The following is an 18,346-nucleotide window of genomic DNA, read 5'->3' on the forward strand; positions in this document are numbered from 1 at the left end:
AACGTTATGACGGCGAAGACCGGCAATGCCGTCACGACCTCGTCAAAGCCGGGACTGTTTCGTCGAGAAACGCCAGCGGCCGGTGCTGGCCGCTTCTGATGGCGGTGCGCCGCCAGGAAGCGCCGTCGGTATTTGGCAAAGAGCGACGTCGTCGACGTCGTCGACGCTACGCCTACGACCAGTCTGCGACTCTCCCAGGTACACCTAGACCGCAACAGTCTGATGTTTCTATATCGCTTTCTCGGTCTGGTCCATCGTCGTCGCCGTCGTCGGCTCCGCAGCCTTCGTCCTCTTCTCTTACGCTCGCTCGCTCGCTCGTTTCCGCACGCTAGGAAAAGGAGAGAAGGGGCAAAGACGCTTTTAGACACGGAGCGTCCACGAGCGTCGCGACGCCCTGAGGAGCAGTAGTCGCGTACCTTAGGCAGCTTCCACCTTGCCGGCTCGCGCGGGCAAGTGTAACGATTCCGACGTCGTCGTCGTATCGTGTATCGTTTTATTCGCGCCGACGTCCTCACCGTGCCCTCGCGAGACCTCGCTGGTTGGAGAACGCAACTCTGAAGGCCGCGCGACTGACGCTTCTCGTTCAGACAGTCTTCCTGGTGAAGATCTCGCGTGGAGAAACTTGACCAGTGTTTCCTGAGCTTTTACAGCTCCCCACTGTCGATCTCGAAAGTTTTCCACTTGGAAACGTCGCGTAATAGAAACAAGCTCCTCGGTCTTGCCGCGATTTTTTCCTGCCAGTTGTGCTCGGCATTCGATCGTCCGGTCGCCACTCGCACGGCGACGGAATTATCATCGCCCACGGGAGAGAGAGAATCGCGTCATCGTCCCGCCTGGTCCCGAGATCCGAATCTCGCGGTGCTGCTCTCCAGCGAGTGGCAAAGTGTCAAAAGTGCAGTGGTGAACGTTCATCGCGGGGCATCTGTGTTTCCTGACGTGTCCTGCGGATGAACTCGCGATGGCGGCTGGTCACGAGTGAGGAAGAGCAAAAGAGGCGAGTGCATCCCTGGCATGATAGGGTGACTCTCTTTCGCCGGGGGCCGTGGACGATTGGCGCGAGTCGTCCCTATCGTGCACGACCGGGTCGGACACGACTCCGCGAAGGTGGTTCGCGTGGCGAGGAAGGAGAAGTGCGCGACGATGGCGGAGCGTCCCGGCGGTGGCGGCGGCAGCAGGAGACGCTCGCGTCGCGACAGTACGGAGACCGTGAGCTCGTTGCGGGGGTCACCGTCGACGTCCAGAGACCATAGAATCAAACGGACCTGCAAGCCCGTCAAGGAGCGATGGCTGCTCACGAGGAAGACGTGGCGTTACATGGCCGACGCCGGTCGCCGTCTCATTCCGGACGGCACCCACAATCGCCCGGAGGACATACCCAAGATCGAGCAGTACTTCCAAGAAGTATGCCAGAAGGAGCCGCGTTTCCTGCTCTGGCGAAAGGCCTCGTATCCAGGCACCCTGGCCTTTCGCTCTCCGAGACGTCGCAGGCAGCTCAAAGGTGGCAGCTGTCGGACCCAAGCTAGCTCGGCCGACGAGGCGGAGGACGCCAGGAGCTCGCCGCAGAACTTTGTCCTTCGCGCGACCACGTCTGGCAAGTTCGACCTGGCCAAAGCAAAGAAAGAATGGCTGCTGACGGCGGGCAGCGGCGGCAGCACGCCGTCGAGTCCCGTGCTGTGTCGTAAAATGTCTCAGGAGGACACCGAGGCGAAGGAGCTCGCTGATATGCTACAGAAGTACCTGAACATGCAGGGCGACGCAGCTAACGTGGCAAGGATAGTCGCCAAGTCGCATGAGAAGGTTACAGGAGGTGAACAGGCACAAGGGAAGGAGCCCTTCGATTATCGCAGTTTGATAGATAAGCTTCAGCAACACCTGGACGCGATAGTGACACGGGCCAAACATGATGAGAGGTCGCATCGTCAGAGTCCGTCCTCTGGTGAGAAGGGTGTCGTACCGACATCTATGCTGCCTTATCAAGGCGATTACGTTCATAAATCGCTAATGGAGACGCTAAGCCGTTACTATAGCAAATCTCCTTCTCGAGAGCACGTCATATCCGATATCCTGACGGACCGAAAGCTCCTCGAGAAGCTCTACTTCGATCTGAGGTGTACCAGAGGCTTCAGGGGGCCCCGAGCGACAGGTGCATACAGTTCACCATCCGCTCGCTGGTGGGATAACGAGAGAAGTAGAATTAAGGATTCAGACAGTTGGTCATCCTCGGGAAGGAGAGACCCGGTCTCGATACCTCCCCTGATTGCTGTCCAAGGACCCAGCACTGATCGCAGTTTCCTCGACGATGGCGTGCAAACGGATCCGGTTCCCCGTGACGTTCTCGATGCGTGCCTGCAGGAAAGGGAAGAAGCCTCGCATAGAGAATCTTCAGGGCACAAGTCAGGGCGGAGGCGCAGCAGCGTCGACAACGACGACGTGTCGCCGTCCGTGAGCGACACCATCAAGAGGTACCTCCGAATGGCGCGGAAGAAGTCCATGGACGCGGATAAGGCCGATCGGTTCAAGCGGGTGAACTATGATCGTAACCTGCGCAACATCAAGGCTAAGGGCGAGATCACCAAGCCGGGTGACGACGACGGCAACAACAAGGGTTGCCAGACGGAGGATAATTGGGCGGTGCATTATCGCGAGTTATCCGCCGGCGAGCTGCCGTTCGAGAATCTGTCGGACGCGGACACGACGACGTCGCCGCCGGCGAGCAGAAACGCCAGCTCCAGGAGCAGCATCGATGCCGGCCTCGGTTCCGAGGAGGCGACCACCCCCGTAAAGCATCCCCATCACCATCAGTCCTTCCTGTCCCATCTCCTGCACGGTTCCAACGCGCATAAGGATAAGCCGCACTCGGCGCCCGGTTCGCCGGCACTCACGTCAACGTCAACCAATTCCGCAGGTGGCACAGCGATGCAGAAGAGCAAGTCCTCGAGCAGCGTGGTGCATCACGGCAGCCGGCTGGTGGCGAAGAAGATCTGGCGGTCCAGGAGCAAGAGTACGTCGAGGGCGTCGCATCAGCCGTCCGTGTGGACGCCCCAGGTAAGTCGGGGGGACGGGGGGTCCCGTTTTGCGCATCCCGCCTGCCGTCCGATGAGATTTGATGGATGGCATCGCGATGCTTGTGTCTTGGGAAAAAGAGGGAACCCCGGTACAAATTATGAGGATCATTATAATTCAGACGCACGTACAAGACTCGTCCCCCTCGGTAGTGTTTTATTCGTAAGGGTATCTGCGTGCGTGGAATTCCCATCGTCGTTCGCGATAAGGCACAGGGCAACTGGGGTGGGCAAGAATGAAACGCCTCTTCCGGAAATTACACTAACACGCGCACCTCGCTAACATAACATTAATACGCCGCGCGGATTTTCCGACGCGCTATAGTGCGCGCATTCCCTGGCGTCTCCGCGAGATTAGCAGAAAGCTCAATAAAAAGGAACAGTGGATATCGTGAATTTGGCATAGACCTGCATTTTCGTAATGGCAGCTTCTGGCGGTGGTCTCCACCACGTTACGCGAGGCAGGAATATCTCTTGAGAGAGCGCGAGCGGAGATTCTGAATTACATGGGTGTTCGGCGAAATTGGCAATCGGCGATTGCGCTATTTTTGCCGAGAGTTATTCTCGCAAATTAACTGATTCCGGAATAAGAAGCTATTACAATTACGTATCGAACACCCTTCAGGAGCGTGACGTTAGAATATTCTACGCGGCCTTTTTTTCTTTCTCTGTCCACTCGATCTGTATCATAATCTTCCGTTTTGTGAAAATTTATTCAGGTGCAATCCACTCAAGTGAAGTATCACAAAGAGTAAGAAAGAGAAAGAACATTTTTAATGCGGACATTTATATTCTCTCCAGTGCTTACCCTTCGCAAGCTTCTAAAAAAAAGAACATGTTTCCTCTTACTGCTCATAATTTACACATTTATACATTATAAATTGCCAAGCGAGGAGCTCTTTGACGGCATCGCGAAAATATTGGATGCTCCCTGGCGGTCGCCATTATTTTGTAACGACAAATTTCTTGACATAAATTTATGAACGAGCTTTCCCGCGTGCATTTATCTGGCTCTAAGCTCTCGGAAATGATATCGAATTATATTTTTGTTCTAAAGAGCGAAGTCCTTTTTGATTAATTAAAGAGCAACATGTTTACATCTTTGAAGATTTCAGATCGGACGTGTTTATTTCTCGACGTTAAAGATTATCCCCGGCACACGGTCTTTCTCTTAGAGTTCATATATTTTTTTTTTTATTGCGCCAATGTTTCAAAGTTATTTGCTCGCGGCATATGCTTTCTCTTGCGATGTTTCTGATAATCTCGATGATGAACTCGATAATCGCTATTTACCGATCCATCCACGTTCCCCTTTGACATCTCCTTATCGTCGGCATCGAAGTACGCGAAGGATGCGAAAGGGGAAAACGTCAAAAGAAGAAAAAGGGGGTCGACCTTGTGGCAGACGTTCTCGTTAAGCGGTAAGCGCGATAACCAATTTAGGGCCTCGGAATTTCGCTGGCGCCGCCAGAAATAGTCAGCCAACGCGGCGGTGTGTATAAACTATACTTAACCCCTGCTGTGCTACTACTACTCGGATATACCAACACTAAAGCCAAAGTCTACTACCACCGCCGCTGCGTCCATGCTATTCTCACGTGGCGTTCCTCCGTTATTCCGACGAATAATCCGCCACGAAATCGCAAAGGCAGAAGAAAAGAAGAAAGAAAAGGATCCTGTTTTCCCTGACAGCGCGGAAAATTAAGTTTGCTTATCGAGTTACGCCGAGTTCTCTATCGATGGCTTATCCGCGAATTTCTCTTGAAAGAGAAAATGTATCATCAGCGTTTGCGATTAACAATTAAATGTATTACATTTCCGTGCGTAATGGAAATTAAAAATATACTTTACGGAACGTAAAAACGGCAAATGGCATGTTATTGCTTGTTAAACCGAAACGATTATATTTCCCATCTAAAATTTGATTAAAAATTATATATCCCACGGTATATAGCATCGTGTGCGTTAAAACGTTTCCTCGCGCGTGAACTCGCGGATATTCAACGTTCATTACGACCAAGCGAGAAAAAGAATAAAATGGAGGAACAGTTCGATCGGACGGATAATGAAACTATTACGAGCTTCCACGGCCACTCGTATTTGCATGGAAAGCGAAGCTCATGTATAATCCTTTATGTTGCACAAGGTTTAGATCTCTTCTCGCATCCCGAAGACGCTTCCTCCACTCCGCCGTTCAATCCCCATGAGTTTTCATGTAAGACTCTCCGTAGGCTTGTCGCCAATCTTGGGAATGCACGATACAAGCAACAATTTTCCCCGCGTGATTAACAAGCGAGTCTCGAACTTTTTTTCAGTCCTCTTCGCATTACCCTACAAATTTCCACGCAAGGGTTGTCGCAAATATGTTGTCGGGAAATAACTTTTTGGAACTTATAACTTTCTTCAGTAACGGATCTCGATTGCGTAGACGAATAACGAACAGCAGTATATTATGATAATTAAAAGAAAATAAATGCTTTCGCTTGATTGTTGTATCGAAAAGTAAATTATAATTCATTGCATTGTCATGACATTTTAATATCACTTTATCATTCGTTGTTCGAGCTTTCGCGTGCGATTTGAACTCGCGCACGATGAATGCCACGCGTTCTTGATGAAAGCGCGAGCGAAACGCGCTCAGACGATCTCGCCCCTTCGCAAGATTAATTTGATCTCAGCCACGGGATGAAAGGAAAATATATGAATTATGGTCCGTCGTACTGCATCTCTCCGCGTTATACCTCGCATTTCCTCGATATTACACTTCGTCCTGTTTATTTCTCGAGTGCGCGGAGGCTGCGTTGATCTATCATGAAAGTTTTATGAGACGTGTCTGCAGACGTGTATCCAGTAATGAACGAATCGTGGCGTTTCAGCTCGTCAAAGTTATCGATCCGTGGATCAGCTGGCCATCATCGCGACAACGCTCGAGAGCCGCCGGAAGTTGCGAGCGTGCGAGCGAGTGATCCATCCCGACGGCGGCGACGGTGGATGAGTCCATAAATTTTAATTCCGCGCGCGGATTTACACGATAAGGCTGATTTGAATAATCGTTGCATGATAACGAGCGACGCGACGGGTATGTCGGAATTAAATTTCGTTCGCGGTTCCTTCCGCCCCGCGCTCGGCGAGAGGCTCATTGCCGGCGCTCGTGCTTAACTCGCTTTTGTGCAAATCGCCTCGCGATTTGTAGCGAACGGCTTCCCGATGTGAGCGAAGCGTTGACTGGAGAATTAAACGATTTCTTTTCTGATCGCAGGGAAAATGCACCTGGGCAGGCACGGGAGGCCGACGTGTCACCCTGCACGACACGTCGCTGCGAAGATTGTCCGACATCGAGAAGAAGGTCCTCTGCAAGGTGGCCGTGGCAAAGCTGCAGGCGCTCAATCTGGGCGTGCACATCAGGCCACCGAGCGGTAAGTATTTAATTTGAAATTGCGATCATTTAAACAGGAATTTCATCATGCGTAATAATTCCTGCTCGAGGAAGAGCGAAAGAGATATCTACGGTTTTCTCATCTTTTCTTTCGTTGTTTTATTATCGTTTTCTGTAATTATTATGAAGCAACGAGCTCACGATATTCTCCGCTCTGCGCTTCTTCCGTTCGTCGAGAGGGAGTTCTTCTCAGCATGTGTAGTTCCGCTGAAATTGTCCGCTATGTCAGCGCGCGTGCGGTATGGTCGTTCCGGAATAGAGGCGAAGAAAAGAGGAAACACCGCCCAACGAGATTCCTGGCATATTTGAGCGCGCAGCAGGCTTCTATTTAACAAACACGACGAAGATCATGAATTTCTTGGATACTTTCGCACGCCCTACAGAATCGAATCCTTATGCTTCCTCATCAACGCCTCCGCACGCCGTGTGACGTATTCCTTTGACTCGCTTTCTCTTTCAGGATTACATAGGCTTCTACAGCGATTATATTTTCTTCTATATAGAGGACAATTTTGCTGCATGTATTTTCCATTTGTTTTTAAGAGAAATGAGGGATTCAGATTTTACAGGGAAATTAAATATGAGATTATATATCTCAAAACAATGCGAGAACCTGGATTGAATTTCTTCATTATTCGCGAATAAAACATAATTATTTTTGAAAAATATCAAGTTGTTTTCTTACTTGAGTATTTTTAGTATTTTATACATTTTTCGATGGCGAAAGCACGTGACGATATTTTCGTCACTTCAAACCGAAGAGAAGACGAGCACTTTGAGTGATCGACGTATATATACCTGCAAAGAATGACAATAGACGATGGAATCTGAGGATCTCAATGCGTATCTGCGAGAGCACTTCGGCGTCTATCGCGAAAATGTGGCGCCATTCGGCTGTCTCGTCTGAACTCCAGATGATTGACGTGTTTATAGGTATGAGCGTTCTTTCGCCTTCACGGTGGAATGTCCACTTGAATTGCGAGTCTCATTCGTGATAACAGGCAGATGAGAAAACCAGAATGCGAAGAGCGAGAGGATGCCGTGATCGTTAAAATGGCACTGTGTTGCGGAATAGAAGGACTGCGAACCAACCGCATTATAATAGAAATGGCAATGGAAACGTGCTTTCGACAGGGAATGCGAGAAACTGCCATTACAATAAGCCATTCTCGATTAACATTGAAACGTTGACATCTTCTTCGATCCAAGCTGCGACGTCCAGGGAAGTTCTTTAACTCTCGATCAATGCAGAGTCATTTCGATTCTGATGTTTTGACTGTTACGCAGAATTTATTTTTTTAATATATATGTGTGTATTTAATATATTTACTTCTTGTATATTTACTATTGTTATTAGATATTTTTTTCTACCTAGAATAATATTTCGGAAACATGATAGGGGCAAAATTCAATACGAAACTTTTTAAAACGTGTACGTATAATTGTTTTCGCTCTGGGTTGAAATAACTCGGCATTCGCCCGTCGAATCGCTGTACAATTATCCATACTGCAAGGGTTAAGGAAATGATGATAAATAATAAAATAATGAAAAATTATTAGTTTAATCACGGTTTTGCTGCGAAACTAAATTTGATGATGTGTCATTAGTAGCTGAATATTGAAGTAGAGGAACAGGAAAAGTCTCATCATGTATTATACGTATTATACGTGAAGTTGTAGAGTAGTTATACAGTGGCTCAGAGCCGCAATCGATTACAATGTGAAAGCTATTATCGGAAACAAGAAGTGAAATTCAGAGTTCCATGAAATACCTCGTGTATGCTGCGGCGTCAGCTGAAGCCAACGTTGCGAAGCATTTTATCCGGAGTTCCTAAATTTAATTATGCGACCATCATATTGTTCTCATTACACCGAAATCACATAAAAACGCAGAAATATTATGCAGTATTATATTATGCAATATCGTCTAATTTCGTTGTATTAATCGAGATTCTCCGTCAGTCTTTTCTATTAGTTCTCTTCTATTCGCGGGACGAGATTTGTTAAATTTAACCGATCGCTCGGGATTTATTTTAACGCAGTCTCGCTTTGCACGAGTTATTCCGACGTGACAAAGGCAGATGTTGCTCCGATTCTCCGAGTGGATTGCATAATGTAGCAGTTAGATGAAGACTGTGTCTCGAGATATGTTTGTCAGGTCATTCTCTCTTCTGCTTTCCTTTCAGAATCCCTCGGCAGTGGGTCAGTGACCACCAAGCCGAAGAGGCGAGCGTACTTACTGAAGAGGAAGGCACTCACCACGGGCTTCTTTGACAATAAGGGAAAGGATGAGAAGGAGAAGGGTGAGTACAAAGCGTACAGCTGGTTAATTGTGCAACTATGTCGCAGGGCCTCTATCACGGCGAGGAGGATCAATCGATCCTGAGTCTGAAATAAAGCTCCGCGGTAACGTTATTTATACCCCGCGTTTATCTTTCCACAATCGCAGCGCGAACGAGAACGAACGGAATGCCGTTCGACATCGATGCCGTCTTACTCGTAAGCTGGTATAGAGCGAAGACAAAGAGAGGCTCGCGATTGTCAGATCAAACGTGAGGGTTCAACGAAACCTTAGCCTGGTCAACGCGAGCTGTCCTTTAATTATCTCGGAACGATTCTCTTAATCTGTGCGGGGAACGAAAGAAACCCTCGCAATGGAGAGTTCTAAAATTGGAATGATTTTTTATGTCAAATCTCTTGCAAATATAGGCGGATTTGAAAGTGTTGCAAATCCCCACGACCGTTTATCTTCGGTTAAACAAATCGAGAGTGGCTGACAGTTTCAGCTCTCTTATTCAGTAAAACATTCAATCTTTCATGAGCAATTAAAATATACTTGGCGCGATTAGTTCAGCATGACATATAGAACAATGACGGAAAATGCAACGTTCGAAGATTGAGTTGCGAATTCTCGTTTGATGGATGCACATTTAGCACGCGCGGATAAATGGAGAGAGCAATCGCGGAGTTTTCTTCTTTCTCTCCCGCTTTTTCGTCTCTGTTTATGGTTCTTTTTTCTTAACATGCAAATCGTGGGGGGTTTTTTCTGCACAGGTGGTTTGGATTAAACCAGCTGTACATTATAAGCGCAGTCTGCGTCTCGCTCAGGCGATAATTCTTCGTCGGGCGTTAATTTTTCATATTTACAGAAATGAGCACTTTATTTCCTCTCTTGGCCGCGTGAACTTATTATCTCAAATAAATAATGTTTTCCGTGGTGCTTTATCTTGCAATGTCTTCCTAGATAGTGGTTTGGCGATTAACATTCTCTTGTGTGTTGAAGGAGGGTATTATCACGATAATGATAAAAGTAATGAAAGTTCATAATGCATCACAATGAATAAAGTTTTGTGCATCTTATGAATAATACAGTGTAAAGCTAAAGTGATAAAGCACATGCTTCCTCCAACGTAATCTCATCCTCTTGGTTATTTGCGTTGAATTCATATACCCGATGTTCCTAGCAAAGTGACTCTCTCTCTTCTTCTCTCTCTTGATCGCCAATTTTCCACGTAAAATTTTATGTTACGCACGAGAGCCTCCTTGGAAACACGCGAATTCAAAAATTTATCGAGATTGTTGTCGCGCGGAAACGGCGAATCGCGGAAATTCGTTCGAACGAGTCAATAATTAAGTGCGACGTGCGCAGTATAATGTGCAGAAAGCCGCGTATTTAACGGACGTAATTTATGGCGCGCAATTATTTGTTTGGAGAATAACTAGTTCAGTTATTTTCAGACAGACGCAATAGCGCTCGCTGAAGTTCGAGGGAGTGCTCTATCACTTGATACGTTTACGACATTCCTGCGCACACGTGTATGTATGTATCTATGTGATATATATATATTCTGATCCACCGCAACAAAGATAAATATTGTTCTTGGGACAAATTTCCGATCTATTTTGGTCTGATCGTTTTCAGTGCCGTTGTTTCGAATTCCATGCTTGGTCATTGTGAAAAGCGCGTGGTTTGGCTAAATTATCATCGAACGTTTCACATTTGTGCACGATGATTAAACAGAAGCAGCCTGCATACACAATTTCGTTAACATATTTCGATATCAATCCTACAATAAATAAAATGAAAGCCTATTCTTTTCGAAATAAAATAGAAAGCAAATTGTGCTCCATGTTATCGGAGAGTAGATTTCAATTTTTCCTGTTTGTTTATAAATGAAAAGCGAGAAGGGTAAATTGAAAAAGAAAATATTACAAATTTTTCACTCGGGTCTCTCCCCCAGCACTTGAAAATATTATTTCAATCACACGTGTAAGATTAATATGCGAATAAAAAGTCCAACAATTGCAGATGATACAAAAGAATGAGGCACATAAAAAAGATGAGGAAGATGAGATGTGAAAGGAAGAAAGATGCGTGTTAGTTCTCTAATTAGATTACACAGAGGAGGACCGTGCTTTCCGGAAATGCGAAAACTCTCCGCAGGGAAATTAGTTCCGCGGAGCGGGCACGGATTACAACTAGCTCTACTTGCGGACGCAGCAACTTCTACGGGATGCAAATTAGACACTCGCGAGTCACGTAGGACAATTTTTTTTTCGTCCGGCGTCCTCATATCGGCGCGATTGCTGCACAATGGAGTCGCAATTTTCCGCAAGCAAGCATTACTTGAAAACGCGTCCCGGAAACGCGCATGACCCGTCGCCGGTCGCTCGTTCCACCTCATTTCAGCGATGTAATTATCGTGCGAGCCCTGTTTCGTCACTGTTCGCGTTGCACTTTCGCACCGCACCAGGTATTTCCAAATAAGAATTCGTTCTACGGTATTGCAACGAGCAAATTGTGACCCGGACGTTTGTACGCTATCTAAAGTATTCTGCGCGTAAAGTCACCCCAGCGACACGTATCTCCTCCTACGTTACGCGGACACCTTTCCGCGAATACGAATCTGGTTGTAAATATATATGTTACGAGCAAGCATCCCAGATAGCGCACAATGCTCCAAAGAAAATCCAAGCTCCCCCTCGAATGTGTTTTTTATTTTTTTATTTTTAATTAACAAATCACATAAATTGCCGTTTTTCCAGTCGCACGTAGAAACATTAAACAGAGACTTAAACTTTCACTTAATTTCTTGAATTATTCTAATCCAACTATCGTTCCGATCGAATCGATTCAAGAGCGAGAATGATACCCGCACCTTCACGACGTCACGACCGAGAAACCGTGTATTATCGCGGTAGCCCCGATATTAGTGATTAACCGAGACAATAATCCGTGTCGGCGATCGCCGTCCGAGCGAGAAACGCATCCATCCGCCTGCGTCCGCGTCGAGGGGTGGGACGCAGTATGCAGCATCGGCCGGCCAGGCTGGTATGAGACACAATTTCGCCGGCTAAAATTAGCCACGGGGTGCTCGGTGGCGGTACATATTTCCGCATATATCAGGTTTATTTGCGGTCCGCGCGCGCTGGGCACAAGCGTGTCTCGCGCCCCCTCCTCTCCCCGTGTGCGTAGGGTGCGTTGGACGTCAATCGGGAGCCTCTTCGCCGGCTGGCGAGGTCGCCAACACCCTTCGATGCGCGCACACGTGGTCGCAACGCGATGCGAATCACGAACCGTTACGGACGGTGACCCTAACATTGCGCGTTTCGACGCTCGAACGGAAATCAAATATCTATTTGTGCTGGGTGCGAACGTTCGGAACCATCGCGGAGCACTAGAGCGCAAAGGAAACAACAATACTGTCTGTCATCACAAATCCCGGCGGACTAGACAGGCTGACCAGTGGACCACTTGACGATCTCGTCAAGTGACGATTCTCGGAAGAGGCCGAATCGTCGAATCACGACCCCTTAAACGTAACGGCACGTGCGAGCCCATAAATTTCGCTGTTCGTGCAGCCATCGGCGATCAGATACACGGACAAACAAGATTGCATCTACGTGTAAATACACCCATCAGGAAATGTCAATTACTTGAACGTGCGTGTGCAACAAGATACACCGCTGGGTATTTATACGCGCAATGTCCGTTTCGCCGCGCGTCTAAATACGTATCGCCCGAGCCATCGCATGGAGGGGAGGGTGCGAAGCAAAGTGTTGACGATCGATGCCGATCGTTTCGACGCTTCCAAGAAAAGGCTCGCTCTCTTCGCACATTGTAGTTGGTAAAGTGGCTCAGGCGTTCCACGTACGTACGTACGCAGATTTTGAGGGAGGCACGCACATTGTAGCAAGAGAAGGCCTGGGATGGCCCAGATCGCGATCTATAATCGGACCGGTATAGAGACATGGTTTGTTGCCTTTCGGCTCTCAGCTGGCCGACCACGCAGCTACCCTGCCGCTATCATCATCGCCTGCGACGATCGTCTCCCTCGAACGCACCCGTTCTCTTCTGAAACCTGCAGAAAATCGCGCCCATCAACAAGGGTTGCTAGAAAAATATTTTATTAATCGTGTCTGAGAAGATTATCAAATTCTGTTTGAACTGAATTGAATTGAACACAAATTTTATACACGAATGGAATTGAACCTTTAGGCGGATATATCTACTGCGAATTGCTATATATTAATATATATACAGGGTGTCCGAAACAAAGTGACTCAGGCGGAAGGTACAGGTAGATAGGAGTAAACCGAGAAGAAAAGTCAAATACTATTTTTCGAAATTCGCAATATTAACGGAGTTATTAATTAATGAATATAAGCGAATGAGGGCGGTGCGTGCAGCGAGGTAGGTCCCCGAGATAACATCCCCTTGTTATTGTCAATATCTAAGACACCCATTCTCTCTCACCGCGCGCCGCCCGCCCAGCTCGCGGTGTATCAAAGAGCGCGCGGCCCTCCTACCGACCTATCTCGCTGCACGCACCGCCCTCATTCGCTTATATTCATTAATTAATAACTCCGTTAATATTGCGAATTTCGAAAAATAGTATTTGACTTTTCTTCTCGGTTTACTCCTATCTACCTGTACCTTCCGTCTGAGTCACTTTGTTTCGGACACCCTGTATATGAATTTTATACGATTCTAGAATCTGGATCTTTCCTTGCAGACGTAGCCGGTGGCCTGGTGTTCGGCATACCGCTGTCGCAGTGCATAGAAAACGATAGGATTGCCCGAATCGCTGCTGGGGAGGTCACCGAGGTCGGTTGTCTGAGTAGGAGTAGCAGGCATGGCAGCAGGACCAGTTTCTCCAGCCTCATAGAAACACCGATGACTGTCGCGGCGAAGACGGAAGAGGTGAGCTAGCATCGTGCTGATAATTGAACGTGGATACAAGAAATTTCTCCGACTCTCTCTCTAATTCTTCTTACGCAGAGTAGACCAACGTAGTGTCTACATTCTGCGTAGATTTCTTGAGCAGGCTATTTCCGAGTGTTTCTTTCAATTTTAAAGATCCACGTTTCTTTGAGGGATGTTCTTTAGTTGGATAAAGCTATGATGATAATAATAAAATAGAAACGTTCAAGAAGATGAAGAAATTGTACTGTATATCGCGAGCTTCCGCGACTACACGTCACGATTGCATTATCGACTGCCATTTGCTGTTCAAGGCGTTGACCTGTATTACTTGCGAAAGTTTCTTTCGAGTGGTAGAGCTTGGCAGCTGATCGAGCGACCATTAAAGACGCGCCGCGGGCGGCGAACGAATATAGTAGCGACGTAAAACGGTATCGTACTACAAAGTGCGGAATTTATGCGATTCTTAGCTCTCCCGTAATAAACACGCGCGCGCGTTTATTACGGGGGCGGGGGCTCGCAAAGAGAACCCGCGCCCGTAATCACCCTTCCCGAGGAGAATGGCGGACGATACGTTCTCGGTTTTATGCGCGGCGTATGACGGTTAAGACTGACCGGCGAGGATAAAAATCGATTTGAACAACGCCCAAAACGCCGGCATGTCGAAACGCGTGGCGACGCGCTCGCGTGCTCATCGCCGACGTCACCGACGACGTCGCTAATGGCATCGTCCGTTGCGTCACTGCGAGGCAAGGCGGTTTATCGATGACCACTTGCGACGCGAGCCAGACGTCGGGCTTGCAAGTGGTTATTTTTCGACGGATACGTCCGACCCGCGTGCTCGCGGATACACGTACACGTTTATTCCGTACTCCGTCTTCCCCGTTAGAGACGGTCAGGGCCGCCGTCGATGTAGGGGTGGTCCTATGTCCGGTACGAGGAATCAATTTCAACTTTGCTGCGCACTTGCTTGAGAGAGCTTGCTACGAGAATGTGCGCTTTCGCGAGGAATTTATACATTCTTCTTCTTTATTGAAAATTTACATTGCGGTTATTCCTCGAGACTTGAAATTTTCTGACATTGAATGGCTGAATAATTCAGCTTCGAGCTGCTGTTCCAGAGAAATTAGTCGAGAAAGAAGAATTTTTGGATGAACCTTTATTTATTATTTATTAATATTGGATAGACCGTGTGGTCTCTCACAGAATCCTTCAACTCTCAAAGTCCGGTAAAGCCGTCGGCGGTGTCCTGAATTTTTACTCGAGAGCTTACTTCAAACAGGTCAAATGCAGTTTTGCTACTCATCTCTTTTGTCATAAAGATATCCATTACAGGAATAGCAATCTGTTCTATTTTACAATTCTTCCTTCTTTTTTTAGATGTGACAAACCGTCGGTTTCCCAGCCGGAAGTGAATATTTTGATTTCAGAAGCACTGCATGCGCCACCTGAGAGAAAACAAATTTTTTTGCGCTTTGCTCGAGAACGGAGAACGGTTCATCGTTATTTTAAGAAGGCCGCTCTCGGTCGGCCGGTCTCACGAAAGATCTACAGAATTCGATATTATTCCCAATATTTCACACCGCACGTCCCGCGTCGATGTCCAGCAGAATTATGGCATGACCGTAACCTACGATAACGCGCCGTTATTATATAATCAAATTATAATTCTCCCTCGATGTCTCCCTGGGAAGCTATTTTCGAAGACACATGGCTTTTCTTGGAGTTACTTACGATCAGCGCCCCGATTAAATCGCGGAAATGGATGCCCTGTTGGACATACGTGGGAAAATTCCAGTTCGCCTTATGGAAATTCACGTAAACGCCAGTGCGAGCGTTACGGAGTAAGTTACGTTATCTAGGAAAGATTCGCTACATCCTTTGGCGCTGTCGTAACTCAATCACGATATTGCGACAATATCGCGTCGCCGTGATAGCGACTCGAGGCGATTCTGGGACTGGCCGGGTTACTACCGACAAGCTCCGCAGGCGATTATGAACAGGCAGTCTGCGAAGGCAGTTAAGCGAGCGCGAACTTCCGTTTTCACTGCGTAATGACTTTGTCAGTTTCAGCGAGGCGCTGTACCCCTCCCACGGAAATTTCCTAATTAATTATCACAATGGCATGCGGTATGGCGAACTTTCACCTTATCGTTGCGTCGCGAGGAGTACTCAGAGATAGTAGTTTTGCGTTCTATGAAATGTGATTCGTATATTTATATTCGTATATTTGGCGCCTCCGTGGACGATTCTTTTAATAGAATCAATAATCGTTAAAGTTAAACAGTTTCACGTCACGTTGTAATGTGTGTTATATATAACACGGTTGTAGAGGAGAATCCCCTAATATGAGATAATGGGGTTTCTGCTAAACTATTGAGCACCATCTGTTAGTTCCACCATGAACTTATTACTCTTGGTGTAAAATGTATTTAGTGAAAAATTCATTGTTCGTTATTGCGTTTAGCCTTTGCAAGAAAAGGTTTGTGAAATTGTGAACATGTCAAAGTAACTTGAGGTAAGTCTTTAAACCTTGTTTATTATATAATAAAGAAATGGTTGGCAATAAATTCAGTATGCAATGATAGAGTAGAATCGTAGTAACAGGAAAATACGCAATTTGTTGAATTGCTTAATTGTAGAGGTTAGATTTCATGATCGCGGAACCGCTAGGCGTGTGGCTCGTATAATGGGGATATTCAGGGTACTCTTAATATGAGATAATTATTGCTCGAATATGAAGATTATGTAGTGTAATAAAAAGAAAGAAAATACTACTTAAGGTTAAAGAAAAGTTAATACGAATTTATATTACGAAGTTTTGTATTTAATTTTTATAGAATCTGACTATAGAGGTTAGAGAAACGAGGAAGCGTCGACAGTGGAATCGTGAAGATTTGGCGAAGGCTGTGGCAGCAGTATTTTTATAAAACTATCTAATAAAGTTTTTTACTTGCAATACTGATGTATTTTGCACTTTTAACACCGATTTCTCGAGGTATCTTATATTAGGAGCACACTTTCTCGATCCTGCGTAAAGCTCTTTTTTCAAATTTTTTTAATTTTCAGAAAAAATAATATTAAAATTAGATTTTTCATTTCACCAACCTAAAGCTTATTAAATTCTCTTCAAGATAACGTATTACATTTTTAAATTCTGCCCATAGATTTCCTTACATTCGGCAAAATCGATATGGTATCTCATAATCGGGGACTTTCCTCTATAGATAGATGTTAAAGAAATTTTAATGCCATCACGTCTCTGGTGACATATGTTTAATTAAGTGCATAAAGACACTTGAGATTTCTAATATTAAACATTTCTTGATTTCATAGAGCCTTGTGATCTTAGTCTCTTTTGAGAGTCGCTAATTTCGGCTTACGCTGGCGCGCGCGTCTCAATCTGTATCGCACGAGGAACAAAGCAGACATGTGTATAAATTAGTCGCCAAAGAATCATGAAGCTCAAGTTCTGCGTTGCCTCGACGTCAGATTCTTCTCTTCTCCCGTTTCGCAGGCTCCGTTAACTGTCAGTTGCTTCCACCCGCCATCGCGTCTCATGCACCTTCGCCATGAGATTATCCACGGAATTACGGTTCCCAGATTGGCCGTAAATTGTCGCCATGGCTGCCGAAAAAGAGACAGACCGAATCGATACCATGAACTTGGCCTTTACGGGGTGACCCGCGATCAACTTGCGAGACATTAGATCGGATATAATATGCGACGTAGTTATACGCTCTTCTGGTACAAACTTGCGGCTCGGATCAATCTGCAGACGATCATCCCTTTTGTTTTCTCATCCTTATTCCGAGGTAAATCGGATCGCGATGACGCAGTTAAGGAGGGAGCCTGCTTTAGAACGCTGAAAATAAGGTATATTTTACGAATTGTTTTTGGAGAAACTATACAGCGGATCATTATAAAACTTTTATGCATTTATTAGTACATGTTTAAAGATAAAAAAAATTATTTTTTGATTTGAATATATCGTTTGTAGAGGTCGTCCTGGAGAAATCTTAGTGCAGCCGCGTCGCCGGCATTGCAAATTGCTGAGCATTCTCCTGCCTCCAAATTTCGTCTAAACTGAAAAATTGAAATATGTTCTCGTTATTTATGAATTCCCATCGTCGATGAACCAAAGAGAGAAGAAAAAAGTTGAAAAGTGCCAAAATGGTGGAGCTTAGAACACAAAAGTACGATTTTTAGGCAAAGTGTTTGAACTTTTTCATGCAAAAATAATTGTTTAACTTAATGTTTTTATGAATATTAAAGGTTCATCGACGATGGGAATTCATAAATAACGAGAAAATATTTCAATTTTTCAGTTTGGATGAAATTTGGAGGCAGGAGAATGCTCACCAATTTACAATGCCGGCTGCACTAAGATGCCTCCAGGACGACCTCTACAGGCGATATATTCAAATCAAAAAATAATTTTTTTATCTTTAAACATGTACTAATAAATGCATCAAAGTTTTATAATGATCCGCTGTATAGTTTCTCCAAAAAAATTCGTAAAATTATACCTTATTTTCAACGTTCTAAAGCAGGCTCCCCCCTTAAGGAACAATGGTGGACCAAGCGAAGGGAATTATCGCGTTCCCAGGAGGAATTTTGGATTTATAATACGTCGTACGAGCG

The 18,346-nt window shown here is 46.0% G+C and overlaps 1 protein-coding gene across 1 annotated transcript in view; it reads left to right on the forward strand.

Annotated features, from left to right (window-relative positions):
- Positions 1–547: 547 nt before the first annotated feature.
- LOC105277080 overlaps positions 548–18,346 on the forward strand; it is a 28,093-nt gene continuing 10,294 nt past the window's right edge. Inside the window, exons 1-4 of the mRNA XM_011335230.3 lie at positions 548–3,045; positions 6,322–6,478; positions 8,685–8,801; positions 13,515–13,702. Coding sequence (XP_011333532.2) covers positions 1,141–3,045; positions 6,322–6,478; positions 8,685–8,801; positions 13,515–13,702 — 2,367 coding nt within the window. The 5' untranslated portion in view covers positions 548–1,140. The remainder of the gene's footprint in view (positions 3,046–6,321; positions 6,479–8,684; positions 8,802–13,514; positions 13,703–18,346) is intronic.

This window comes from Ooceraea biroi, chromosome 3, assembly GCF_003672135.1.
Source record: "Ooceraea biroi isolate clonal line C1 chromosome 3, Obir_v5.4, whole genome shotgun sequence".
Taxonomy (NCBI): domain Eukaryota; kingdom Metazoa; phylum Arthropoda; class Insecta; order Hymenoptera; family Formicidae; genus Ooceraea; species Ooceraea biroi.